This window comes from Anguilla rostrata, chromosome 3, assembly GCF_018555375.3.
Source record: "Anguilla rostrata isolate EN2019 chromosome 3, ASM1855537v3, whole genome shotgun sequence".
Classification (NCBI taxonomy): Eukaryota; Metazoa; Chordata; class Actinopteri; order Anguilliformes; family Anguillidae; genus Anguilla; species Anguilla rostrata.
In genome coordinates, this window is record NC_057935.1 from 5889322 (window position 1) to 5899692 (window position 10371).

At 50.8% G+C, this 10371-nt stretch overlaps 1 protein-coding gene across 3 annotated transcripts; it reads right to left on the reverse strand.

Annotated features, from left to right (window-relative positions):
• Nucleotides 1-74: 74 nt before the first annotated feature.
• men1 (multiple endocrine neoplasia I) lies at nt 75-10273 on the reverse strand. 3 transcript variants are annotated; one of them, XM_064325706.1, is made up of 10 exons: nt 10121-10273; nt 8219-8739; nt 7172-7380; nt 6441-6569; nt 6142-6182; nt 5723-5810; nt 5227-5363; nt 3193-3340; nt 2374-2544; nt 75-1838 (listed from the first exon to the last, which is right to left on the reverse strand). In XM_064325706.1, exons 2-10 carry the CDS (start codon nt 8652-8654, stop codon nt 1314-1316), a joined length of 1884 nt encoding a protein of 627 aa, XP_064181776.1. In that variant the 5' UTR covers nt 8655-8739; nt 10121-10273; the 3' UTR covers nt 75-1313. The 3 variants fall into 3 exon arrangements, with proteins under 3 accessions (XP_064181776.1, XP_064181774.1, XP_064181775.1); XM_064325704.1 differs by having other exon boundaries at nt 2374-2547; XM_064325705.1 differs by lacking the exon at nt 10121-10273 and adding an exon at nt 9163-9909 and having other exon boundaries at nt 2374-2547.
• Nucleotides 10274-10371: the final 98 nt, after the last annotated feature.

The window sequence follows — 10371 nt, forward strand, 5'->3', positions numbered from 1 at the left end:
GTGCTGACATTGCACTGTACAGGAGAAACTAACTCCTTCAGTTAACAAACATAGAACCAAAAAAATACAACTCATTCGTTTTCATATTAATTTTATTTTATATTCAGTGAAATTATAAGGCAATACAGTTAAACAATAGTTAATCCGGAGACGCCAACTATGCCACAATTACATAGAAAACCATCTACTTCTACTTTCTAATCCTCTGTACGATTCCCTGTGTCTGTAGTTCCTGCTATTATTAAAAATGAAAGTCCTAAGAAAAGTATTTTAAAAAAATTAAAGGCAGCAGTTTGAAAAGTCGACGATGAAAACAAGCAGTTCACTACAGTAGTTCAACCCTCCCAGTCCAGTTTCTCTCAAATTAAACTTTGTTCCGTAAAAAAATAAAATCTGGAACTGGGGGGAAAAAAAATGTAACCTCTAGTAAGCGATAAAGAGCAGCGCTTTCGCAGGATACGAACTAGACAGACCAAAGATTCATACTACGGTTTGTTTATGGTATTTGTTTTCCTCAAGTCTTACCACTGAAATGGAATTACTGGAATCCATTTCCACATTCTGACTGTATGACATTATGACTCACCCAGGCTGAGTGTATAACAATTAATGTTGACATTTTCTAAATAAGGCAACTGATAGAGCGTTACAGGAAGTATTTTGTCATTATTTAAGGCCCCCCCCCCCCCAATCCAAGCAAGCACTGAAACAAATGCTCCTTCACGTGTGCACATACGAAAATAGTGACCGGTTAAAAGATTCAGTCTAAACATGATAAATATTTAACGGCTGCACGCATGACCTGAAATGGATGCCAAATGCCAGGTCAGATGACAAACCCCCCCTCAATGTGGAACACTATAAATATTAACTTTGCAGTACGTTTCTCACCTGTACGGAAATCCTAAATGAGCGTAGCAGGACTGAGGCTTGATGGATCTCAATTCTGACCAATGAGACGCACGCATTCGACACCATGACAAAAATACCAGCCCAGCCAGGCTATCATTCGGTTCTGACGTACCAACGTGGACCACAGACGCGACGCATCATTCGAACAATTTCGACGGCGAGGCGGGGTCTACGTTGGCGCGTCGATTCGTATTATTAATTCGACAGGTCTGTCCTTCGGGGGGGTCAAGAAAAGGAGGCCTTCTCATTCTTCACTATTTCAAAATCCATCAAGTTTTAACCCACTGTGACCTATTTGACACAATATTCCGTATGTACCTCTTTTCAGTTATAACTGGACCGGCCCAAAACAATTTAATTTAAAAAAAACTAAACAACAAGACAAAAATGGAACGGAGGTTCTAGAGAGCCTTGCGCTGGCGCTTCATGAAGGACAGGGTGTAGTCCCCGGCGGGGGCCGGCTTCTGCCTCTTCATCTGCACCTGCGACTGCGCAGTCAGCTGCAGCTTGATGGCGCTGGAGTTCACCTTGGCCGCGGACAGCAGCTCCTTCATGCCCTTCATTTTCTCGCTTTGGAACGTCACCACCGGTCCTCCCCCCGCCCCCGCCGGCGTCGGGGGCTGCTGCTGCTGGGGCGGGGGGGTGGGGGTGGGGCTGGGCGACGCCCCCCGCTGCTTCCCCTCCAGGTCGCCGGCCCGAGCGCCCGTGCCGGACCGGCGGCGGCCGCCCCCCTCTCCGCCGACCTTCTTGGGCGGGACGGTTTGGGCGGGCGGGGCCACGGGCGGCGCCGCGGGCGGGGGCGGGTCCTCCACTTTGGACTCCCGCCGGGGCCCCCGTCTCCGCCCCTCCCGCGGGTCCTCGCTTGACTGGTCGTCGTCGTCCTGGGGCTCGGGCTCTTTGGTGCTGATGGACACCTTTTGACGCACCTGTAGGGCAGAGGACAGAGCCTAAGCCAAGAGGCGTGGCACCTCGGTAAACCAATCGAGGCAGCCGATTGATGATCTCACATTTGAACATCCCCAGTCCTGGTCCTGGAGAGCCAGGCACAGAGCGCTGGTTTTTGTTTTTACCATAAGATCAGCGACCGAGCCAGACCCAAGAAACCAGGGGCCTGCATCCTGAGCAGGATCGCAGACTAAGCTGGATAACTGTGCCTAGGATAACTACGCTGAGTGAAAACCCAGAAAAGCTCTCTTCACTGCAGTCCGTGTTCCGGATTCGGGAGGGTTCCGGGTTTTACTCGGCGCAGTTATCCAGCTGACTCGGCGCCCCTGCTTTGTGAGGCAGGCCGCAGGTGACCCGGGTCAGCCGCGTAAGCGAACGCTTTAACTCGACCGACCGCTGAGCTGTTCAAGCGCCGAGTAACCAACAGAAGCCGGAAGACCCCCCTGTGGCTCTGCGGGACCAGGACTGAGGCCCACTCGACCGGATCCCCCCGCCCCGCCCCGCCCCGGCGGATACCTGTGCGTCGAAGCGGCTGAGCGACTGCACCAGGTAGGTGGCCCAGCCCACGTGGAGCACCGGCGTGGGGCTCCCCTCCTCCCACTTGCAGATGCCGTCGTAGAAACGGAGCAGGTGCGCAAAGCATTCTGGGTCCTGGAGGGCAGTGAGGGCGGCCTGCCGGGGCTGGTCCTGCTGGGTGGGGGTGGGGGTGGGGGTGGGGGAGAGAGAGAGAGAGAGCAAAGGGAACGTCAAAAACGGAGCGGGGGATGAAGGAAGGGGGAGGGGGAGGGAGAAAGAGAAAGAGAGAGGGAGAGAGAGCGCCGTGAACAAAGAGAGCAGAGATGAAAAGAGTCGAGGACAATAACAAAGCCAGGTTAGGAACCTGGGAAGACGACATTCTGAGGGTGATGAGTGATGTGGGTGGGGTCGAAAATGTGATTGACAGTGGAAAGTAGTCATGGACAGAGGAAAGTCATGGCATCCAGCGGGCGGGCGAAGAGAGAGAGAAAAAGCAAGTAACATGAGAAGAAAGCGGGGAAAAGAGCAAGAGAGAGGAGAGTTGGACGGTGCGTAAAGGACAAGAGGCAAAAAAAAATTAAAAATGAGTATTAATTGGTGATAGTTCACTATCCCCTTCCAAAGCGGATGAAGCCATCCTGTCCGTACAGATAAGTCACAGAAAATGAAGATTGTATCTGTGTGTCACAGAAAATGAAGATTGTATCTGTGTTTTTGAGAATCCACACACGGCACATTCTGAGGGTTGGAAGGGGAGGAAGCCAGTGGGGGGGGGGGGCCTGTATGCCCCAGTAATGAAAGGTGCGAAGGGGGCGTCACCTTTTCGGCAGCCTCGCCCCTGTCCCCGCCCCCCTCGTCGCCGCTCTCCGCCGCCGCCGCCGTCTCCTTCAGCAGCGTGGGGATCACGTCGTTGGCGATGTCGAAGAACTCCTTGTAGATCTCCTCGTCCTCGCGGAAGTAGTTGTAGCTGGGGACGACAACGGCGTTTTAAATCTCGCCTTTACGGCCCGAACAGAACACATAAAAAAGAAAAAATCTGGACAAGTTGGTCAGAAAACACAATTCTCCTTCCTTTCCGAATATCTTTCAGCTTGTTGTTCTGGGGGACAGATTATGTGACTTGTTTTTATGCTGCTGCCAGCAATGTTTCGATCTTGTTTCAACTATTATATGTATATATATTAAAATTATATTTCATATATGCATTTTCTGATACGAGGACTGACAGCACGGTAATTTTTTTTTTCTACCTACAAAAAATTTTTATTTAAAAAAACCAAAAAAAAAAACAAACCAAGTCCGTACAATTTTACACAATTCCACCACAGAGCGGGACTACACGGCTGCAGCTGGATTCGAAATCACAACACAGGGGGGTAAAAAAAAAAGGAAAAGAAAACAAGGGGAGAAAAAAAAAAGGTGAAGGAAAGGGAAGCAGGGAGGGCGGGAATGTTCCCTGTCTGGGCGTGCCCAGTGCAGACGCCCCCCAGGGGGGATGCGGTGACAGACGGGAGAACTCCAGCGACGGGACGGGACGGGACGGGGCGGGGCCGGCAGCAGTATATTTAGCGTCCCCACGTGTGTTTAGCGGGCGGGGAGAGTGCAGGCTGGCGGTCGCCACGGATACAAATAAAAGTTTTCGCGGGAGGCCTGCAGACGGAGGTCGCGGGGCCACGCCCTTTTCTCTGCCAGAAAAGACGGATACAAGTCCGACGCCACGCTCGTTTCAGACCCAGCCCTGCACGAAGGACGTGCACGGGGACATGGGAGTCTGAAGGGAAAGGGCAGCATGTTTACTCTCTCTCTCTCTGCTCTGGGGGAGATGACAGAGAACGGCTGAATAAACGCTCACACACATTCTCCCGTTTTTAAAACGGAGTTAGCTCCTGGCATTAAATCAACTTTGGGAGAAAGAAAAAAAAACAAAAAGAAGAAATGTAGATAATTAATAGGATCGTGTGCCCTTTTCCAGTTTGAACACGATAACGCCTAAAGGTTTCAAAGTTCAATGTCAGATTCGGAGCAGAAAATTTGGAAGGTTTGAGAAACACACTCATACCTGACCATTACTTTATTTCCATCACACAGCTAGGACAGATCTGGAGTTACTGGGTGGATACACTGTCCATTCCCCCACCCCCCCACCCCCCCCCCACCCCCAAAATATCCCATGTGAGCCACAGTGAGCCTAATGATGAAAACTCATCCACGCCACGCACAGCTTTTATGTGGTTCTGGACGACCTGTAACCATGGCAATGCCACAACCTTACCCACCATGAGTGACTTTGACATGCCAGGTCAAATTAATGGGGCCACTTGTGAGCGTGCATATTAAAAGATAAACACAAAACCTTTTCAAATAAAATAAAATAAACAAAAACCCACACTACACACGGCTATAGAAACTAGTATTTCACCACGTGACTATAAAAGGTCTGTGAAATGCTGATTTGCAGTACACAGAACAACTGTATTCACTGCTGTTCGCAACACAAGCACTAAAAGAGAAGTTTTTGCTTTATAGCGACCCCTTGTGGTTGCTGAAGGTCATGACAGAAGGTCTTGAGACTTTTTCAAAAAAATGAACACCATAATACAGCCGTTTTATATGAAACCACAATGCACTATGTATGAACTGTTATTGTTGTGGATAAAATGCCACGCTTCAGGCCAAGCTGCCAACAGACGTTTGGGGAACATCCAGACATGCGGTCAGAGAGCACTTCCTGCTCTATCCACGATGGTAACACACACCCAGCTTCCTAGCACACACAAAGGGCTAATTTACCTTCAGCTTTTATTTTAAAAAAAAGGAAGCTATCGGTGTCAGGTGTCATGTGACCAGACTCACTCCTGCATGACGGAGGAGGCTTCGGCCCAGGACCCCAGGGCATCCCGCACATTCCGGTGCCTGTAGTGGTACCCGGCCAGGAACATGAAAGGGTAGATGTGCTCGTTGTTGTAGTGCTTCTTGGCGGCGTTCACGGCCTGAGCGGAGACAGAGAGACAGCGCGGAACTAGGGAGGCGTACGAGTTACAGATCAATTACCCATCAGATACGTGCCTGCTCCTTTTTCTTTCGTTTTTTTTATTCTGATGAAGGGTACATATGTACAACCATGTGTTGGGACTACTTGCCTCCATTCATTAACTTATAATACAAAAGCCTGCGTTAAAAAAAGGCTAAACGCATTAAAATAGAGGATATCGTCTAACGTAAACAGAATAAAGCAAATATATATTATGAAATGCACGTTTTGATAGCAATTATGCTGTCTGTTGGTAGGCCGTTGCATAACCGGGATAATGCCCACTCACAACCCTCCCCCAAATAGCAGGTAGCTCACCTTTAGGTGCAGTGACAAGGGACTGGCCCGGCCAGGAATGGGGTCTTGGTCCTCCAAGTCTGCTAAGGTGCCCAGGGCCATGGGGTACCTACAGGACAGGAGGGGAACAGCAAACATGACCAGAGGACCGCAAATGCCTGTATCACTGGCTAGAGCGCCAGCCTGGAGGACTCTGGGTAAAACGCTGGCCTGGAGGATTCTGGGTAAAACGCTGGCCTGGAGGATTCTGGCCAAACAATATCCTGGATGATTCTGGCCAAACACTATGATGGAGGATTCTGGGTAAAATGCTGGCCTGGACGACTCTGGCTAAAGCAGTGGCCTGGAGGACTCTGGGATAAAATGAAAAGCTCTGGTCCCTATGTGCTGCCACTCTCCCCTCTGTGAGCCAGTGTAAATGGGAGCTGAATCTTCCTCACCTGTCCAGATCTCCTCGATCATACAGCAGCCACAGGAGCCTCTGCAGAGACAGGACACAGGCAGAGAGAGGTAAACAAGCAGAGGATCGAAATCTGTCACACTGTTCTCTGCCCTTACACACATTTTGTGAATAATTACGAGCAGCACTGGTACTTTAGAGAGCCACTGAGAGAACGTCTGTCTGTTACGTTGACCTGGCAACGAGGGAACGAGTGGCCAGGGGGCAGGGGGCAGGGGGGTGGGGGAGTGGGGCAGGGGGCAGGAGGCAGGGGGGAGGGGGGGGGCGGTGAAGATTCACCTGTTGGAGCTGAAGCAGTTCTGTGCTGTCCGTGTGCAGGTCTACAGAAGGGTTGATGGCACACACCATGAAGGCCACCTCCATGTTCCTGTTGCACTTCAGGTACGAACCCTTCAGGTACAGCCAGCTCTAGTTTGGGGGGGGGGGGGGGGCAGCACACAAATGAGCCGCCGAGAAATTGCTCTGGAGGTTTAAACCACCAGCTTACAGCAGAGATAGTATAACAATGACAAGATAGTGCTAATGTCATTTTACTCACAGAAGAAAATTAAAGGCGCTCCACCAATCACAGTGTACATTTGGTGACGAGCAATAGAACAACACCAACACTGATTGGTAGATCTGATTGTTTCGATCATACTTCCAGGATGTCTGCGAGAATTGCAAGAGAGTCCACAAATCATCATTTGCATTCTACTGGTCGTTACCAATGTACTCTGTGATTGGTGGAATTCCTGATAACGTGACACAGTCTCCTGCTTGTATGGTTTAAAGCAGATGGAAAAAAAAAATTAGGAGCACATCTACTCTTGCTGATGCCCACCTCCCTCACCCTCTCGCTGATGCCCACCTCCCTCACCCTCTCACTGATGCCCACCCCCCCTCAACCTCTTGCTGATGCCCACCCCCCCTCACCCTCTCGCTGATGCGCACCCCCTCACCCTCTCGCTGATGCCCACCCTCTCACCCTCTTGCTGACGCCCGCCCCCTCACTCCCACCCGCCCCTCACCCTCTCGCTGACGCCCGCGCTGACGGTTTGCCCGCGCCGATCCTCGTTCCCCTTGCCGTGCCACGTCACCTCGGCCGTCTCCTCGCCGCCCTTGCCGAATATGACCCAGGCGTGGTCCTCGGACAGCGCCAGGTGCACGTCCCGCAGACCCAGGACCTGGCAAGCCGCCACCACCGCAAAGGCCACCCCAGAGCTGTCCAGCTTTGTGCCTGAACAAAAAAATGAAGATAAAAACACATTTAAAAAAACAGGAGTGAGGAAGAGCAAAGGACTCTGTGTCCGTACAATGCCTGCATTCCGGAACCCCCCCCCCCGTTCCTCCCTGCCCAATGCTAGTCACCGGTCTCTTCACTTCAGCCAAGCCCTCATTAAAGGTTAAGCCAAAAGTGCACTGTCACTCCTGCATTGCTGCACAGTGCTGTAATCTCTGCCAAAGACTGCTTTCCATAGAAGTGGAGGATTAAATCTAATCAAATCAGCCCCTAGGACTCGTCAGACAGGGAAGTGCCCTCGTGAAAACCGAAGTGTAAATAAATTCTTTCCGCGTGCACCGGTGCTGGATCAGCGTGTTCCATTTACACAAAACAGGTGGCAACGGGTGGCCTTGTTAAGACGGTGGGAGGTGACTGGTGTCGAGTCGTCTCTTGGAAACAGCAGCAATCTGGTAAATGGTAAATGGACTGCATTTATATAGCGCTTTTATCCAAAGCGCTTTACAATTGATGCCTCTCATTCGCCAGAGCAGTTAGGGGTTAGGTGTCTTGCTCAAGGACACTTCGACACACCCAGGGCGGGGTTTGAACCGGCAACCCTCCGACTGCCAGACAATCGGTCTTACCTCCTGAGCTATGTCGACCCCAATCTGTGTAAGAGACTACACGCGAGACTCACAAGAGAGATTTTCCTAAGAGGCTATACGAGAGACCGAAAAGAGCGATTTTTATCAAACGCAAGACGCTCTTGGTTGTTCCTGGTCTACCGGGACTCTGAAAGTAGTGCGGCGGGCGCAGGGCTCCGCCCGGCGCGGAGTGATCTCCTGGCCCTCACCCGTGATGAGGCTGAAGAGGGACTGGATGTGCGCGCGGTCCTTGAAGTAGGACCGGCTCAGGCTGTTCCAGATGACGTCGGACACCTTCTTCACCAGCTCGCGGCTGGACCCGCCGGCGGGCCGCCGGTACTGCGACATGTCGACGGCGCCACGGATCTGCGAGGTGAAGCGCTCGTACATGGCGGAGAGCAGGCCCAGCTCCGCGGCGGGGAAGCAGGACGCCGGGCAGCCGGGCTCCAGCGGCTCGAAGCGCACCCCCGGCACGTTGGTCGGCACCACGCGGTTCACCGCCAGGAAGTGCTCCACGAAGCCCAGCACCAGGGAGAGCAGCGCCAGGTCCGGCTCCGCCTTCTGCAGCTCCGCCTCGAACAGCCGCACCACGCCGTCGATGCCCCGCAGCGGGAAGAACTTCTTCTGGGCCGAGCGCAGGCCCATCGCGTCTGCCCCTGCTCGCCTGCTCGCCTGCTCCCGCGCGCGGTTCTGTCTGTGCTGGCCTTCCAAAACCCCCTCACGCAAGCCTCTGCAGAGCACACAGACAGCAAACCGAGGGGTCAGTGCAAAGACAGCTACTGGAGAGGTGACCGATGGGCTTTTCTCAGCACTGTTGCTAAGGTTAAAGTTGAAAATGTATTGAACTAAAATAAAGACGCCATTAGTTTTAAAAATATATAAAAAGTTTTTTTTTTAAAGCATATTCTCAAAGAGAACAAGTCACACTAAACAGGGGGAGTGAGGATGTCATAAAGAGATTGTCCTGTATTCAATCAACTTATGTCCTCAGTTCTGACTTCCCAGTATTCATTTATTAGTGTCATACTTTCTTCACAAACTGTTTTTTTCCCGAACTAGTTTTCGAGATTGCTTAATTTACTGAACAGAACAGAAAAAAAAATTATATCGCTTTTAACTTAGTCAAAGTTAAGGACACACAGCGATAGAATACCAGCCAATGTTTTGAATCTCCCGCTGTCTTCTCTCCCCACCCCACTGGCCCATTCGGTGACGTCACAAAACAGCTCGCTGACGCGGCCCCGCTACGGAGAGGGCAGGGGGCTCGACTGGGACGCAGCCGACGTCTCCTGGCCTGTTGCCAGGACCGCCTCCGCCCACAATAGAACAATCAAACTCGTCGTTGCTGTGGTTATCCTTTCAGGGTTGCTGTAGTTCTTTAATCAAAGTTCTGGCACAAGCTTGTACGCCACACATGTAAACAGTATCTAAATGCAGGATTGCACGTGTGCCAGTTCAGCATTAACGTGATACAGGGAATCAGGCTACAGAGCTGGGAAGCAATCAGCCCGCTCAAGTCTGAACGTAAAAAGCGAGCTGGTTAAGCTACTACAATATGTGATGCAGGAAAATTGCCGTATCGATGCATACCACAAAAACGTTAAAGTTACGTAAGCTGCTTCCCGGTACAATACTGCAAGATCAGATAACCCGACAAAGCTCACCCTGCCGACTACGTAGTCAAAGTGAATGGCAAGCTAGCTTATTAGCCAAGTGCACTGATAACACACTATGCTTTAGAACCGTTTTCAGTCGCAATCCAAGTTAGCTGGATAGCCAACTGACTAACGTTAGCCAATATAACTTCAAATACACAACACACGATTTAACACGAATCAAGCCAAAACGCAGGCAAGTTCGTTACATTTTTCATATTTTAAGAGGTCTACAAAATCCTCGACTACAACGACTATAAGTATATTTAATAATGAATTACTAAGTAGCAATATCCATCCTTTGCAGACCGTCTCCGCTAGCTAACGTTAGCTAGCTAAGCAAGCAGCTGATAGGCAATATTACACAAGCACTTTTTGTTCATTTTCAAATTGAGCGAAGTCATTGGTTAACTACTTGTCCTTCTCCATTTTAAAAATTTAATTGCAAACACATACCTGGGATATCATAACTTTGCCCACGTGTTTTGTTATGCGGCTAAGCTAGTTTACAACCAAAACCTCTTGCTTTTGCCGCGCAGTTGTGTTTCGCCTCAGCTCGTGCTCGTCGCGCCTGAACCCCAAAGTGTTTACCAAGCATGCGTGGAAATGTAGTTTATTTGCTACTTCTCAAAGGGGGCGGGGCACCGTGTTCTCCCCGGGATCACCACCAGTCGGCACCATTGAGACGCAGGCGCTGTATTATGTTT

Bases quoted from the DNA above. Each gene is read 5' to 3' on its own strand.
- men1 (XM_064325704.1), bottom strand. From the start codon at position 8,654: ATGGGCCTGCGCTCGGCCCAGAAGAAGTTCTTCCCGCTGCGGGGCATC. The intron at 5,364-5,722 runs GTGAGCTACCTG...GTCTCCGCTCAG, and splicing joins CCTTGTCACTGCACCTAAAG to GCCGTGAACGCCGCCAAGAA. The intron at 3,341-5,226 runs GTGAGTCTGGTC...TGTCGTCCCCAG, and splicing joins GCCTCCTCCGTCATGCAGGA to CTACAACTACTTCCGCGAGG.